The 18135-nt window shown below is 48.9% G+C and overlaps 1 protein-coding gene across 1 annotated transcript; it reads right to left on the bottom strand.

Moving 5' to 3' along the window:
* Positions 1 to 5858: 5858 nt before the first annotated feature.
* On the bottom strand, positions 5859 to 17822 carry LOC120040852 (E3 ubiquitin-protein ligase HECW2-like; the record flags this gene model as incomplete). Its single annotated transcript, XM_038985852.1, has 15 exons — positions 5859 to 6015; positions 6202 to 6315; positions 9180 to 9300; positions 9524 to 9633; positions 10001 to 10084; positions 10429 to 10525; positions 10631 to 10739; positions 10861 to 11016; positions 11317 to 11502; positions 13037 to 13161; positions 13423 to 13526; positions 13831 to 13981; positions 15188 to 15289; positions 16270 to 16579; positions 16759 to 17822. Coding segments are annotated over 15 exons (2990 nt in total), but the record flags the coding sequence as incomplete, so codon positions are not given.
* Positions 17823 to 18135: the final 313 nt, after the last annotated feature.

Below are 18135 nucleotides of genomic sequence, written 5' to 3'. Positions count from 1 at the left end.
ATACACAACATATGTTATTACCCAGGTCCTAGTATACACAACAGATGTTATTACCTAGGTCCTAGTATAAACAACAGATGTTATTACCCAGGTCCTAGTATAGACAACAGATGTTATTACCCAGGTCCTAGTATACACAACAGATGTTATTACCCAGGTCCTAGTATACACAACAGATGTTATTACCCAGGTCCTAGTATAGACAACAGATGTTATTACCCAGGTCCTAGTACAGACAACATATGTTATTACCCAGGTCCTAGTATAGACAACAGATGTTATTACCCAGGTCCTAGTACAGACAACATATGTTATTACCCAGGTCCTAGTATAGACAACATATGTTATTACCCAGGTCCTAGTACAGACAACATATGTTATTACCCAGGTCCTAGTATAGACAACAGATGTTATTACCCAGGTCCTAGTATACACAACAGATGTTATTACCCAGGTCCTAGTATAGACAACAGATGTTATTACCCAGGTCCTAGTACAGACAACATATGTTATTACCCAGGTCCTAGTATAGACAACAGATGTTATTACCCAGGTCCTAGTATACACAACAGATGTTATTACCCATGTCCTAGTATAGACAACATATGTTATTACCCAGGTCCTAGTATAGACAACAGATGTTATTACCCAGGTCCTAGTATAGACAACATATGTTATTACCCAGGTCCTTGTATAGACAACAGATGTTATTACCCAGGTCCTAGTATAAACAACAGATGTTATTACCCAGGTCCTAGTATAGACAACAGATGTTATTACCCAGGTCCTAGTATACACAACAGATGTTATTACCCAGGTCCTAGTATACACAACATATGTATTACCCAGGTCCTAGTATACACAACAGATGTTATTACCCAGGTCCTAGTATAAACAACAGATGTTATTACCCAGGTCCTAGTATAGACAACAGATGTTATTACCCAGGTCCTAGTATAGACAACATATGTTATTACCCAGGTCCTTGTATAGACAACAGATGTTATTACCCAGGTCCTAGTACAGACAACAGATGTTATTACCCAGGTCCTAGTATAGACAACAGATGTTATTACCCAGGTCCTAGTATAGACAACATATGTTATTACCCAGGTCCTTGTATAGACAACAGATGTTATTACCCAGGTCCTAGTACAGACAACAGATGTTATTACCCAGGTCCTAGTATACACAACAGATGTTATTACCCAGGTCCTAGTATACACAACAGATGTTATTACCCAGGTCCTAGTATAAACAACAGATGTTATTACCCAGGTCCTAGTATAGACAACAGATGTTATTACCCAGGTCCTAGTATAAACAACAGATGTTATTACCCAGGTCCTAGTATAGACAACAGATGTTATTACCCAGGTCCTAGTATACACAACATATGTTATTACCCAGGTCCTAGTATACACAACAGATGTTATTACCCAGGTCCTAGTATAGACAACAGATGTTATTACCCAGGTCCTAGTATAGACAACAGATGTTATTACCCAGGTCCTAGTATAAACAACAGATGTTATTACCCAGGTCCTAGTATACACAACAGATGTTATTACCCAGGTCCTAGTATAAACAACAGATGTCATTACCCAGGTCCTAGTATAGACAACAGATGTTATTACCCAGGTCCTAGTATAGACAACAGATGTTATTACCCAGGTCCTAGTATAGACAACAGATGTTATTACCCAGGTCCTAGTATACACAACAGATGTTATTACCCAGGTCCTAGTATAGACAACATATGTTATTACCCAGGTCCTAGTATAGACAACAGATGTTATTACCCAGGTCCTAGTATAGACAACAGATGTTATTACCCAGGTCCCTGTATAGACAACAGATGTTATTACCCAGGTCCTAGTACAGACAACAGATGTTATTACCCAGGTCCTAGTATAGACAACATATGTTATTACCCAGGTCCTAGTACAGACAACATATGTTATTACCCAGGTCCTAGTATAGACAACAGATGTTATTACCCAGGTCCTAGTATACACAACAGATGTTATTACCCAGGTCCTAGTATAGACAACAGATGTTATTACCCAGGTCCTAGTACAGACAACATATGTTATTACCCAGGTCCTAGTATAGACAACAGATGTTATTACCCAGGTCCTAGTATACACAACAGATGTTATTACCCATGTCCTAGTATAGACAACATATGTTATTACCCAGGTCCTAGTATAGACAACAGATGTTATTACCCAGGTCCTAGTATAGACAACATATGTTATTACCCAGGTCCTTGTATAGACAACAGATGTTATTACCCAGGTCCTAGTATAAACAACAGATGTTATTACCCAGGTCCTAGTATAGACAACATATGTTATTACCCAGGTCCTAGTATACACAACAGATGTTATTACCCAGGTCCTAGTATACACAACATATGTTATTACCCAGGTCCTAGTATACACAACAGATGTTATTACCCAGGTCCTAGTATAAACAACAGATGTTATTACCCAGGTCCTAGTATAGACAACAGATGTTATTACCCAGGTCCTAGTATAGACAACATATGTTATTACCCAGGTCCTTGTATAGACAACAGATGTTATTACCCAGGTCCTAGTACAGACAACAGATGTTATTACCCAGGTCCTAGTATAGACAACATATGTTATTACCCAGGTCCTTGTATAGACAACAGATGTTATTACCCAGGTCCTAGTACAGACAACAGATGTTATTACCCAGGTCCTAGTATACACAACAGATGTTATTACCCAGGTCCTAGTATACACAACAGATGTTATTACCCAGGTCCTAGTATACACAACATATGTTATTACCCAGGTCCTAGTATACACAACAGATGTTATTACCCAGGTCCTAGTATAAACAACAGATGTTATTACCCAGGTCCTAGTATAGACAACAGATGTTATTACCCAGGTCCTAGTATAGACAACATATGTTATTACCCAGGTCCTTGTATAGACAACAGATGTTATTACCCAGGTCCTAGTACAGACAACAGATGTTATTACCCAGGTCCTAGTATAGACAACAGATGTTATTACCCAGGTCCTAGTATAGACAACAGATGTTATTACCCAGGTCCTTGTATAGACAACAGATGTTATTACCCAGGTCCTAGTACAGACAACAGATGTTATTACCCAGGTCCTAGTATACACAACAGATGTTATTACCCAGGTCCTAGTATACACAACAGATGTTATTACCCAGGTCCTAGTATAAACAACAGATGTTATTACCCAGGTCCTAGTATAGACAACAGATGTTATTACCCAGGTCCTAGTATAAACAACAGATGTTATTACCCAGGTCCTAGTATAGACAACAGATGTTATTACCCAGGTCCTAGTATACACAACATATGTTATTACCCAGGTCCTAGTATACACAACAGATGTTATTACCCAGGTCCTAGTATAGACAACAGATGTTATTACCCAGGTCCTAGTATAGACAACAGATGTTATTACCCAGGTCCTAGTATAAACAACAGATGTTATTACCCAGGTCCTAGTATACACAACAGATGTTATTACCCAGGTCCTAGTATAAACAACAGATGTTATTACCCAGGTCCTAGTATAGACAACAGATGTTATTACCCAGGTCCTAGTATACACAACAGATGTTATTACCCAGGTCCTAGTATACACAACATATGTTATTACCCAGGTCCTAGTATAGACAACATATGTTATTACCCAGGTCCTAGTATACACAACAGATGTTATTACCCAGGTCCTAGTATAAACAACAGATGTTATTACCCAGGTCCTAGTATAGACAACAGATGTTATTACCCAGGTCCTAGTATAGACAACATATGTTATTACCCAGGTCCTTGTATAGACAACAGATGTTATTACCCAGGTCCTAGTACAGACAACAGATGTTATTACCCAGGTCCTAGTATAGACAACAGATGTTATTACCCAGGTCCTAGTATAGACAACATATGTTATTACCCAGGTCCTTGTATAGACAACAGATGTTATTACCCAGGTCCTAGTACAGACAACAGATGTTATTACCCAGGTCCTAGTATACACAACAGATGTTATTACCCAGGTCCTAGTATACACAACAGATGTTATTACCCAGGTCCTAGTATAAACAACAGATGTTATTACCCAGGTCCTAGTATAGACAACAGATGTTATTACCCAGGTCCTAGTATAAACAACAGATGTTATTACCCAGGTCCTAGTATAGACAACAGATGTTATTACCCAGGTCCTAGTATACACAACATATGTTATTACCCAGGTCCTAGTATACACAACAGATGTTATTACCCAGGTCCTAGTATAGACAACATATGTTATTACCCAGGTCCTAGTATAGACAACAGATGTTATTACCCAGGTCCTAGTATAAACAACAGATGTTATTACCCAGGTCCTAGTATACACAACAGATGTTATTACCCAGGTCCTAGTATAAACAACAGATGTCATTACCCAGGTCCTAGTATAGACAACAGATGTTATTACCCAGGTCCTAGTATAGACAACAGATGTTATTACCCAGGTCCTAGTATAGACAACAGATGTTATTACCCAGGTCCTAGTATACACAACAGATGTTATTACCCAGGTCCTAGTATAGACAACATATGTTATTACCCAGGTCCTAGTATAGACAACAGATGTTATTACCCAGGTCCTAGTATAGACAACATATGTTATTACCCAGGTCCTTGTATAGACAACAGATGTTATTACCCAGGTCCTAGTACAGACAACAGATGTTATTACCCAGGTCCTAGTATAGACAACATATGTTATTACCCAGGTCCTAGTATAGACAACAGATGTTATTACCCAGGCCCTAGTATACACAACAGATGTTATTACCCAGGTCCTAGTATAGACAACATATGTTATTACCCAGGTCCTTGTATAGACAACAGATGTTATTACCCAGGTCCTAGTACAGACAACAGATGTTATTACCCAGGTCCTAGTATACACAACAGATGTTATTACCAAGGTCCTAGTATACACAACAGATGTTATTACCCAGGTCCTAGTATAGACAGCAGATGTTATTACCCAGGTCCTAGTATACACAACAGATGTTTTGGCTCGTCCCTTCAGTGCATTTCCATTCATCTTAACACCAGGGCTGGGCTCCATTGAATTGAAGTACTCAATTCAGGAAATTAATTAGTTAAAATTCAAAAATTGAAAAACTTTTGAAATAAAAAGCTTCTTGAAAGTAATAGAAAATAGATTCATTTTTTTCAATTATTGAATAGGAATTTCAGTTTGCTTCCAGAATTGACTGAGTTCAATTTGAATTGACCCCAACCCTGCTGATCAGCCAACAGACCACAGACCCCTCCGACCCCAACCCTGCTGATCAGCCAACAGACCACAGACCCTCCGACCCCAACCCTGCTGATCAGCCAACAAACCACAGACCCTCCGACCCCAACCCTGCTGATCAGCCAACAGACCACAGACCCTCAGACCCCAACCCTGCTGATCAGCTAACAGACCACAGACCCTCCGACCCCAACCCTGCTGATCAGCCAACAGACCACAGACCCCTCCAACGCCAACCCTGCTGATCAGCCAACAGACCACAGACCCTCCGACCCCAACCCTGCTGATCAGCCAACAGACCACAGACCCCTCCGACCCCAACCCTGCTGATCAGCCAACAGACCACAGACCCTCCGACCCCAACCCTGCTGATCAGCCAACAGACCACAGACCCTCCGACCCCAACCCTGCTGATCAGCCAACAGACCACAGACCCCTCCGACCCCAACCCTGCTGATCAGCCAACAGACCACAGACCCCTCCGACCCCAAACCCTCCCAGTCTTCAGTCCACTCACCACTCGTGATGGTTGTCTACGAAGGCAGACATGGGGCTGATCTGAACGGTGTAGGTGTCGTTGGCGGAGTACTCAAACAGGCCGTAGTACGGGTTGAACAGCTCTCTAGACACCAGGAAGAAAAACTCTCTGGACGGGCCGCTGTAGTCCAACCTGCAACACATACAGGAAGACACATTATCACACAGGAACGGCGTAGATAGAAATATAACGTCATAGAGCAGACAAAGTGCATTTCTAACTGAAATATTCCTCAAATGTTTCATTCTATTGAACCCAGGATCATTTCCCCCCACCAGCTTCTGGAAGAGTAGAGGACAGGCAGTCTGTCTGACTCACCCCTCCTCTCCCAGGAAGCTGACATAGAGCTTGCTCCTCTGCAGGTCTTTACGGGAGTAACACATGACCTGGTTGAAGGCATCCTCCAGGAGATGGTCTCTACGGATGATCAACCTGGGGGTTGGGGGAGGAAGAGACACACACAGGGGGGAACTGGTAAGGGCAGGAGGGTGTGGATGGAGGGTATGTGGGTGGACCACAGAACTAGAATGAGATTCTATTTCTTTGGCTGGAACACCAAAGCATTTAGCTAGATCAATAACGTATTAATTCTTTCATATTACAGTATTCACACATGAAAATACAAGCACTACATACTACATACAAAATACTCCCCACTCCATACTTTAACTTCCCTGGGCCCTGGCCCCACTACATACTTTAACTTCCCTGGGCCCTGGCCGTAGCCCCACTCCATACTTTAACTTCCCTGGGCCCTGGCCGTAGCCCCACTCCATACTTTAACTTCCCTGGGCCCTGGCCGTAGCCCCACTACATACTTTAACTTCCCTGGGCCCTGGCCGTAGCCCCACTCCATACTTTAACTTCCCTGGGCCCTGGCCCCACTCCATACTTTAACTTCCCTGGGCCCTGGCCCCACTACATACTTTAACTTCCCTGGGCCCTGGCCCCACTACATACTTTAACTTCCCTGGGCCCTGGCCGTAGCCCCACTCCATACTTTAACTTCCCTGGGCCCTGGCCCCACTACATACTTTAACTTCCCTGGGCCCTGGCCGTAGCCCCACTACATACTTTAACTTCACTGGGCCCTGGCCGTAACCCCACTCCATACTTTAACTTCCCTGGGCCCTGGCCCCACTCCATACTTTAACTTCCCTGGGCCCTGGCCGTAGCCCCACTCCATACTTTAACTTCCCTGGGCCCTGGCCCCACTCCATACTTTAACTTCCCTGGGCCCTGGCCGTAGCCCCACCCCATACTTTAACTTCCCTGGGCCCTGGCCGTAGCCCCACTCCATACTTTAACTTCCCTGGGCCCTGGCCCCACTCCATACTTTAACTTCCCTGGGCCCTGGCCCCACTACATACTTTAACTTCCCTGGGCCCTGGCCCCACTACATACTTTAACTTCCCTGGGCCCTGGCCGTAGCCCCACTCCATACTTTAACTTCCCTGGGCCCTGGCCCCACTCCATACTTTAACTTCCCTGGGCCCTGGCCGTAGCCCCACTACATACTTTAACTTCCCTGGGCCCTGGCCGTAACCCCACTCCATACTTTAACTTCCCTGGGCCCTGGCCCCATTCCATACTTTAACTTCCCTGGGCCCTGGCCGTAGCCCCACTCCATACTTTAACTTCCCTGGGCCCTGGCCCCACTCCATACTTTAACTTCCCTGGGCCCTGGCCGTAGCCCCACTCCATACTTTAACTTCCCTGGGCCCTGGCCCCACTCCATACTTTAACTTCCCTGGGCCCTGGCTGTAGCCCCACTACATACTTTAACTTCCCTGGGCCCTGGCCGTAGCCCCACTCCATACTTTAACTTCCCTGGGCCCTGGCCCCACTACATACTTTAACTTCCCTGGGCCCTGGCCCCACTCCATACTTTAACTTCCCTGGGCCCTGGCCGTAGCCCCACTACATACTTTAACTTCCCTGGGCCCTGGCCGTAGCCCCACTCCATACTTTAACTTCCCTGGGCCCTGGCCCCACTCCATACTTTAACTTCCCTGGGCCCTGGCTGTAGCCCCACTACATACTTTAACTTCCCTGGGCCCTGGCCGTAGCCCCACTCCATACTTTAACTTCCCTGGGCCCTGGCCCCACTACATACTTTAACTTCCCTGGGCCCTGGCCCCACTCCATACTTTAACTTCCCTGGGCCCTGGCCGTAGCCCCACTACATACTTTAACTTCCCTGGGCCCTGGCCGTAGCCCCACTCCATACTTTAACTTCCCTGGGCCCTGGCCGTAACCCCGCTACATACTTTAACTTCCCTGGGCCCTGGCTGTAGCCCCACTACATACTTTAACTTCCCTGGGCCCTGGCCGTAGCCCCACTACATACTTTAACTTCCCTGGGCCCTGGCCGTAACCCCGCTACATACTTTAACTTCCCTGGGCCCTGGCTGTAGCCCCACTACATACTTTAACTTCCCTGGGCCCTGGCCGTAGCCCCACTATATACTTTAACTTCCCTGGGCCCTGGCCGTAGCCCCACTCCATACTTTAACTTCCCTGGGCCCTGGCCCCACTCCATACTTTAACTTCCCTGGGCCCTGGCCCCACTACATACTTTAACTTCCCTGGGCCCTGGCCGTAGCCCCACTACATACTTTAACTTCCCTGGGCCCTGGCCGTAGCCCCACTACATACTTTAACTTCCCTGGGCCCTGGCCCCACTACATACTTTAACTTCCCTGGGCCCTGGCCCCACTACATACTTTAACTTCCCTGGGCCCTGGCCGTAGCCCCACTACATATTTTAACTTCCCTGGGCCCTGGCCCCACTACATACTTTAACTTCCCTGGGCCCTGGCCGTAACCCCACTCCATACTTTAACTTCCCTGGGCCCTGGCCGTAGCTCCACTCCATACTTTAACTTCCCTGGGCCCTGGCCCCACTCCATACTTTAACTTCCCTGGGCCCTGGCCCCACTACATACTTTAACTTCCCTGGGCCCTGGCCGTAGCCCCACTCCATACTTTAACTTCCCTGGGCCCTGGCCGTAGCCCCACTACATACTTTAACTTCCCTGGGCCCTGGCCGTAACCCCACTCCATACTTTAACTTCCCTGGGCCCTGGCTGTAGCCCCACTCCATACTTTAACTTCCCTGGGCCCTGGCCGTAGCCCCACTCCATACTTTAACTTCCCTGGGCCCTGGCCCCACTACATACTTTAACTTCCCTGGGCCCTGGCTGTAGCCCCACTCCATACTTTAACTTCCCTGGGCCCTGGCCGTAGCCCCACTCCATACTTTAACTTCCCTGGGCCCTGGCCCCACTACATACTTTAACTTCCCTGGGCCCTGGCCGTAGCCCTTGGTCTCCAGTTTGCGGTAGAAGTTTCGCAGTTTGGCTTCGAAGTCTCGCTTGTAGGGGGCAGGGGCACGGGCATTAGCTCGCTGTGTTCCTGTGGGAATAAAATTTGACAGAGAACGAGGGATGAGTGTGTGCTCCCTACAAACACACAGAGAGAGCGAGGAGAGAGAGAGAGAGAGAGAGAGAGAGAGAGAGAGAGAGAGAGAGAGAGAGAGAGAGAGAGAGAGAGAGAGAAAACAAGAGGGAGAAATAGCGAAAGAGAGAATGGGAGAGAAAGACAGAATGGTAACAGAGGTATAGAGAAGCCTTCTCACCAGGTGAGTTCTGTGGAGAGGACACGGGGGAGCTTCGTGGGGACTGGCAGTAGCTGGGGTGCAGTAAGGCGTGAGGCGGAACATATGACATCACTTCCTCCTCAAACAGGCTGCCAGAGAGAACCAAGAGAGAGGAGACAATGTCACTGAAAGCTACAAGGACGCAAAGTAACAAAACTGGGTTTGAACTAAAGCCTAGGCATTGGCTCAGGGAGATAACACAAGTCTACAGGTCTCAAGCACAAAGCTTCTCATACACTGATAGTCCTGAGAGGCAGGTACAGATGTAGGATCCTCATTTCATCACCCTGTTGCAGGAGAAATTTCCACTTAGAAATGTCACATTCCCCTAGACACATTTCCATGAATTATTATCCACATCTCCTGTTGCTGCAGGATTATTTTCCTTCTATAGCAAACTGGCTGAAATGAAGGTCGTACAGGTATGAGGCAGGTACAGGTATGACAGCAGCTCACCTGAGGAGGATGACCAGGTCTGCATCACCAGACAGCCTGGCCAGACCAGAGGCCCCTTCATTACGGATCAACTGCACCTTCTCCCTGTGGTGGAGAACACACAACAGAATGAGCCTTCACCACTCTCTGGAGGTATAGTGAGGTGACAACCGTAGTGAATTTAGTAGTGAGGGTTTGAGGGACTGTTCTGAGTGAAGTGAGGGGGGGGGGGGTAGGAAGGAGGGAGGAAGGAGGTAGGGGGAGGAGGGAGGGAGGGAGGGGGTAGGAGGGAGGTAGGGGGAGGTGGGAGGGAGGGAGGAGGTAGGGGGAGGGAGGAGGAAGGAGGGAGGGAGGAGGTAGGGGAAGGAGGGAGGTAGGGGGAGGGAGGAGGTAGGGGGAGGAAGGAGGTAGGAGGGAGGGAGGGAAGGGTGTAGGAAGAGGCTGCTGACCTGAGCCAGTGGTTCCTGATAAACTCTGTCTGTCTCTCCTGCAGGATCTCAAAGATGTTGGGTTGTCGTAGAAACGCCACTATCTTGTCGTTGTAAGCTGAAGAGAAGGAGTCAAGGACAGAATGAGCTATGTGTGTGTCTGTGTGTGTGTTCATGTGTGTGTGTGTGTTGTTTGTGTGTGTGTGTGTGTGTGTCCACTCACCCACTGGCACTACGTCTTGGTACTGGGTGCGGCTGCCCGTAGTGAAGGTGCTGGATGGGCGGGGCATTACAGGGGGTCCTCCTCCAGAGTGACGAGGGTGCTCACCCACCTGGAGCACAGAGAGCTGGTTGACTTGACATATCATGTGTCTCACCATGATGTGTATGTATGTGTGTGTGTGTGTGTGTGTGTGTGTGTGTGTGTGTGTGTGTGTGTGTGTGGTGTCTCACCATGTGTTGTGGGCTGACCTCGCCAGCGCTGTGGCTGCGTTGTCTGGTCAGGTGCTGGCGGTGGGCCAGGAGGCTGCTGGGACGTGTGCTGCTCTGGAGAGGGAGCCGAGGGTCGATGAACGTAGTGGCCCGGCAGTTGTGGTCCACAAAGAAAGGCTGTAGAGAGAGACAGAATGAGACGTGGAGAGGTTAGGGTCATTGGTAAACAGAGAGAGAGAGACAGAGACAAAGAGAGACAGAGACAGAGAGAGGGACAGAGCGAGAGAGAGAAGAGTAGAGAGAGTTAGAAATGGAGGAGGAGATAAGAAGAAAAGAGCTCCCTCTATACCTCTCTGTGTGTGTGTGTGTGTGTGTGTGTGTGTGTGTGTGTGTGTGTGTGTGTGTGTGTGTGTGTGTGTGTGTGTGTGTGTGTGTGTGTGTGTGTGTGTGTGTGTGTGTGTGTGTGTGTGTCTGTACCTTGCCAGTGTGGTCGTGCTTCAGCTCCCAGCCACGGGGCAGCTCCAGCTGTTTGTTGGAGAACATGTTGAGGAAAACCACCAGGTCTCTGTTGTGCTGGTAGCGCTCATAGTGATGCGTGTCCCGACGCACCTTACTGATCATGTGTTTCAGGCAGGTGTTACCTGTAAACATGCGGTAGGCACTCTGGGGAGAGAACAAGAGAAGAGGAGAGGAGGGTGGGAGAGGAGAGGAGAGGAGGGTGGGAGAGGAGAGGAAGGTGGGAGAGGAGAGGAGAGGAGGGTGGGAGAGGAGAGGAGAGGAGAGGAGAGGAGAGGAGAGGAGAGGAGAGGAGAGGAGAGGAGAGGAGAGGAGGGTGGGAGAGGAGAGGGGAGGGAGAGGAAGGTGGGAGAGAAGAGGAGAGGAGGGTGGGAGAGGAGAGGGGAGGGAGAGGAAGGTGGGAGAGGAGAGGAGGGTGGGGGAGAGGATTGGAGAGGGGAGGAGGGTGGGAGACGAGAGAAGAGGAGGGGAGGAGTGGGCAGAGGAGAGGAGGGTGGGGGGAGAGCAGAGGAGGGTGGGGGGAGAGGAGAGGAGGGGAGGAGGGGGAGAGAAGAGGAGAGAAGCGAAGGGGGGGAGGGTGGGAGAGGAGAGAAGGGGAGGAGGGGGAGAGAAGAGGATAGGAGGGTGGGAGAGAAGAGGAGAGAAGAGAAGGGGGAGGAGGGTGGGAGAGGAGAGAAGAGGGGAAGAGGGTAGGAGAGGAGGGTGGGAGAGAAGAGGAGAGGAGTGGAGAGGGAGAGGAGGGTGGGATAGGAGAGGAGGGTAGGAGAGGAGGGTGGGATAGGAGACGAGGGTGGGATAGGAGAGGAGGGTAGGAGAGGAGGGTGGGATAGGAGACGAGGGTGGGATAGGAGAGGAGGGTAGAAGAGGAGGGTGGGATAGGAGAGGAGGGTAGGATAGGAGAGGAGGGTAGGAGAGGAGGGTGGGATAGGAGACGAGGGTGGGATAGGAGAGGAGGGTGGGATAGGAGAGGAGGGTAGGAGAGGAGAGGAGGGTAGGAGAGGAGGGTGGGATAGGAGACGAGGGTGGGATAGGAGAGGAGGGTGGGAGAGGAGAGGAGAGGGAGAGAAAGGTGGGAGAGGAGAGGAGGGTGGGATAGGAGAGGAGAGGAGGGTGGGATAGGAGAGGAGGGTAGGAGAGGAGAGGAGGGTGGGATAGGAGAGGAGGGTGGGATAGGAGAGGAGGGTAGGAGAGGAGAGGAGGGTGGGATAGGAGGGTGGGATAGGAGAGGAGAGGAGGGTGGGATAGGAGAGGAGGGTGGGATAGGAGACGAGGGTGGGATAGGAGAGGAGGGTGGGATAGGAGAGGAGGGTGGGATAGGAGAGGAGGGTGGGATAGGAGAGGAGGGTGGGAGAGGAGAGGAGAGGAGGGACAGAAGAGAAGAGGAGTGGACGGGGAGGAGAAGGGAGGGAGGAGGGTGGGAGAGGAGAGAAGAGTAGAATAGAGGTGATGGGAGGAGAGGAGGGTAGTATTGTAAAGTGATGAACGACTGATGTGACAGTGTAAATATAGCTACAGTTCTGTAATAGTAGAAATATAGGTCATAGAAATGAACTGATCAAGCAGTAAGGGGATATAGGTGTGTGTGTGTGTGTGTGTGTGTGTGTGTGTGTGTGTGTGTGTGTGTGTGTGTGTGTGTGTGTGTGTGTGTGTGTGTGTGTGTGTGTGTGTGTGAGAAACATACAGGGTTGGAATGCAGCACGGTGAAGAAGTCTGGGCTGGTCAGGAACTTGGCGCTGGGAGACTGGAGGAGCAGACTGAGACGAGAACGAGAGCTATCTGGAGCCACCACACCATCACGACGATACTCTGACAACACACACAGACAGACAGACAGACACACACACACAGACACAGAGACACAGACACACACAGACACAGACACAGACACAGACACACACAACAAGTTAATAATCAAACAAATTAATTTGAAAAGCTTTAACAAGAGCCGGGTTTAGTTTTAGTAGAAACCAGCCTAAACAAGCAGAATACTGGCTAGTGAAAGTCTAGAGGCCTATTGTCAAGCTTTAGTTGACTACAGCGACCAGAATGCACTGCAAGCCTGGGTACCTGGGATAGTGTGGTGGTCAGTGTCGTCGGTGGGCACCTCGGGCGGAGCTGTCAGCTCCTCTGCTGTTCTCTCATTGGTCATCGTCCTGCGTATACTCTGATACCTGAACACAGAAGCAATGCCACTAAACTGTAACACAAACTCTATAGAGAGAGAAGTGTGTGTGTGTGTGTGTGTGTGTGTTCTGCATGTGTGTGTGTGTGTTCTGCATGTGTGTGTGTGTGTGTGTGTGTGAGTGTGTGTTCTGCATGTGAGTGTGTGTGTGTGTGTGTGTGTGTGTGTGTGTGTGTGTGTGTGTGTGTGTGTGTGTGTGTGTGTGTGTGTGTGTGTGTGTGTGTGTGTGTGTGTGTGTGTGTGTGTGTGTGTGTGTGTCTAGATACATGATCAGTGTGTGTGCTGGTTCTAACCTGCGGTTGAGTTGCTCCATCTGCTGTATGCTGTTGGACCTCTGGAGGAGCTGCGGTGCTGGAGGAGCGGTGGGTCTCTGCCAGGTGGTGGTGCGGTTCACATGGTCCACATAGAACACACGACTGTGACTGTCTATACGGGCCTCCCAGTCTGAAACACACACACACATAGAAGACACGACTGTGACTGTCTATACGGGCCTCCCAGTCTGAAACACACACACACATAGAAGACACGACTGTGACTGTCTATACGGGCCTCCCAGTCTGAAACACACACACACATAGAAGACACGACTGTGACTGTCTATACGGGCCTCCCAGTCTGAAACACACACACACACATAGAACACACAACTGTGACTGTCTAACGGGCCTCCCAGTCAGCAAGGCAGATATATCATATGCACTGAGTGGACAAAACATTAGGAACACCTGCTCTTTCCTTGACATAGACTGATCAGGTGAATCCAGGTTGAAGCTATGATCCCTTATTGATGTCACTTGTTAAATCCACTTCAATCAGTGTAGATGAAGGGGAGGAGACGGGTTACAGAAGGATTTTTAAGCCTTGAGACAATTGAGACATGGATTGTGTATGTGTGCCATTCAGAGGGAGAATGGGCAAGACAAACGATTTAAGTGCCTTTGAACGGGGTATGGTAGTAGGTGCCAGGCGCATTGGTTGGAATGTGTCAAGAACTGCAAAGCTGCTGGGGTTTTCACGCTCAACAGTTTCCCGTGTGTATCAAGAATGGTCCACCACCTAAAGGACATCCAGCCAACTTGATACAACTGTGGGAAGCATTGGCGTCAACATGGGTCAGCATCTCTGTGGAACGCTTTCGACACCTTGTCAAGTCCATGCCCCGACGAATTTAGGCTGTTCTGAGGGCAAAAGGGGTTGCAAATATCATGAAGGTGTTCCTAATGTTTTGTACACTCAGTGACACAAACTGAAAAAGTCAACCACTAATTCTAATATTACTACTAATTGTATAAATTCTACCATGTCAGATGTCAGATTATGTGTCATGATCAGGATCTCTATCTTTCTCTTCCTCCCTCAGAAACACACTCTACTCATCTTCCTCCCTCAGAAACACACTCTACTCATCTTCCTCCCTCAGAAACACACTCTACTCATCTTCCTCCCTCAGAAACACACTCTACTCATCTTCCTCCCTCAGAAACACACTCTACTCATCTTCCTCCCTCAGAAACACACTCTACTCCTCTTCCTCCCTCAGAAACACACTCTACTCATCTTCCTCCCTCAGAAACACACTCTACTCATCTTCCTCCCTCAGAAACACACTCTACTCATCTCCCTCCCTCAGAAACACACTCTACTCACTGGGAGGAAGGGGCTCATCTACTCTCTGGTAGCGACCAACGTCGTGACGGACAGAGGGCAGGGAGCGGACGGACTGGTGACCGTTGACTTGAGCTGTGGCCCCTGAAGAAGATGAGGAGAGAGGAAGATCTTTAAACACACTCTGGCCCCTGGACAATATGAGGAGAGAGGAAGACATTAAAACACACTGTGGCCCCTGAACAAGATGAGGAGAGAGGAAGACATTTAAACACACTGTGGCCCCTGGACAAGATGAGGAGAGAGGAAGATATTAAAACACACTGTGGCCCCTGGACAAGATGAGGAGAGAGGAAGACATTTAAACACACTGTGGCCCCTTGACAAGATGAGGAGAGAGGAAGACATTAAAACACACTGTGGCCCCTGGACAAGATGAGGAGAGAGGAACACATTAAAACACACTGTGGCCCCTTGACAAGATGAGGAGAGAGGAAGACATTAAAACACACTGTGGCCCCTTGACAAGATGAGGAGAGAGGAAGACATTAAAACACACTGTGGCCCCTGAACAGAATACAGATTAAACACACAAGCGCGCGCGCACACTCAAACACACATTAAAACCTCACTGTGTCATGCAAACCAGAGGGAAAGACATAATCTGACAACAATCAAAGTTAATAAACGTCAAGTGAATAATACAGTTTTTTCCCCGTTTTTTAATCCTTTTGTTCTTTTGTTCATTTCCAAAGATCCGTTTAGAGGATTTAAGGAGCTTTTCATGTTTCTTTCCTAGTCCTGAACCGGGTCAATCCCTCACAGTGGTACTGTACTGTATGACCATGGAGCAGAAACATCCCTCTGGACAAAACATCACAGAAGATAGTGTAGATGCACATCAACCTCTATGGAAGGACCATGAACACGTGTCCAGCTGAACATTCCAAACATGCCTCTGAAGACCTAACGTAAGTAATTTACTGTTTTTATCTGGGATTGAAATACACTGTATACAAAATCGTGTACTGCACACACACATTTGTGTACTTTTACTTTGTGCCTGTCATGAATTTCCAATAAGCAATTTGTGTGATACTGGGTTGCTGTGTCCTGTCTCTCACCTCCTGCCTCTCTGCCCTCCTCAGAGACACTCTGAGGAGAGTCGATTGGCCCGCTGGCCTCAGAAGACCGCGCCCCCTCCTCCTGAGACACGCCTCCAGACGCCTGCATGGACCTCCTCTGCCAGATCTCCCCACCCTCGTCTTCCTCATTGGCTGCTGCGCCGGCGGTCCTTGCTCCTGTGACATCAGAGGCCCCGCCCCCCTGGTCGGCAACGCTACTGGTCGTCGGGGGGGCTGCGATGGCACTTGCTCCTTCACTGGATGACTCCGACCCTTCCTCCTCAGCCTTGGGCGCCATTTCCTCTTCCTTCTGAAAATAGAGCAAAGTATTCTTTATTGTTAAACTTGGTTTTGGCATTTAGCCTTCATCACTAAGATATGAACACATTTAGATGAACCTAAAGTTGAAATGTACAGTAATATACATGTGGTAGAGCTTTCTGTTAGATGGTGGACCTGCCCAGACCCTGGTCTGACAGCACCACTCACCTGAGTAGTGGATGTCTTCAGAACAGCAGGGAGTGAGTTCCTGAGGGGCCCCTGGGCTGCTGTGGCCCCTGAGATTGTTGGTTGCTGGCTGGCCTCAGTCCTGGCTGCCACAGCGTCCTCTGACACCTCCTGCACTGCAGTATTCGTCTCAGGTATTGGAGATAGAGGAGCTCCAGCCCCAGGACCAACCACAGATCCAGGTCTGGCCTCAGCTCCAACCCCAGGTCTGGCTACAGTTAGAGATCCAACCACAGCCATGGATCCAGCTCCAGTCCTCGCTTCAACTGCAACTCCAACCCCAGCCCCAGATCCAGCCCCATCTCCAGCTCTATCCCCATCTCCAGCTCTATGCCCAGATCCAGCCCCAGATCCAGCTCTATCCCCAGATCTAGCCCCAGATACAGCTCCAGTCCTCGCTTCAACTGCAACTCCAACCCCAGCCATGGACCCAGCCCCAGATCCAGCTCTATCCCCAGATCCAGCCCCATCCCCAGATCCAGCCCCATCTCCAGCTCCATCCCCAGATTCAGCCCCATCCCCAGCTCCAGCCCCATCCCCAGCTCCATCCCCACATCCAGCCTCAGCTCCATCCCCATCTCCAGCCCCATCTCCAGCTCCATCCCCAGATCCAGCTCCATCCCCAGATCCAGCCCCATCCCCAGCTCCATCTCCAGGTCCATCTCCAACCCCTGTCCCAGCTTTTGTCCCCTGTGCTCCCTCAACCTCTCCCCTGTTTGCCTTTGTCCCCTCTTTCTCTTGTTTCCCCAGGCCCTGTTCTGAAGAGGCAGCTCCCTTCCCAAGCCCAGCCTGAACACCATTGGTCAGTGGCAGCAAGGGCTTCCTGTCATGTGGTGGATGGTCCCTGGGCGGCCCTGCCTCCTCGTCTTCATCAGAGTCTATATGCAGCATGGCGCTGAGTCGTGTGTTCGTGGGGAAACTGGACCTCAGCTTGGGTGACGTCGCGCCCAGGGGCCGCTCTCCCGGGCCCTTAGGAGCTTCAATGGCATCCAGGTAGTCGTTGAGGGACACCTGTCGATGGGTGTGGCCGCCCGGGATTGCCAATCCTAGTTAGATTAGATTAGATATACTTTTATTGTCTGTTGTTCACAGAAATGTACTTTACGTACAGAAATCATTAAAAAACACCAACAAAAAGAGAAATGACCTGTAGACGGTTACATGAAACATACTAACAGTATGACAGTTACATGAAACATACTAACAGTATGACGGTTACATGAAACATACTAACAGTATGACAGTTACATGAAACATACTAATAGTATGACGGTTACATGAAACATACTAACAGTATGACGGTTACATGAAACATACTAATAGTATGACGGTTACATGAAACATACTAACAGTATGACG

Source organism: Salvelinus namaycush, unplaced genomic scaffold (genome assembly GCF_016432855.1).
Source record: "Salvelinus namaycush isolate Seneca unplaced genomic scaffold, SaNama_1.0 Scaffold3857, whole genome shotgun sequence".
Lineage (NCBI taxonomy): Eukaryota > Metazoa > Chordata > Actinopteri > Salmoniformes > Salmonidae > Salvelinus > Salvelinus namaycush.
The sequence above is the reverse complement of the archived record's forward strand: the minus strand, read 5'-3'. Positions and strand labels throughout refer to the sequence as shown.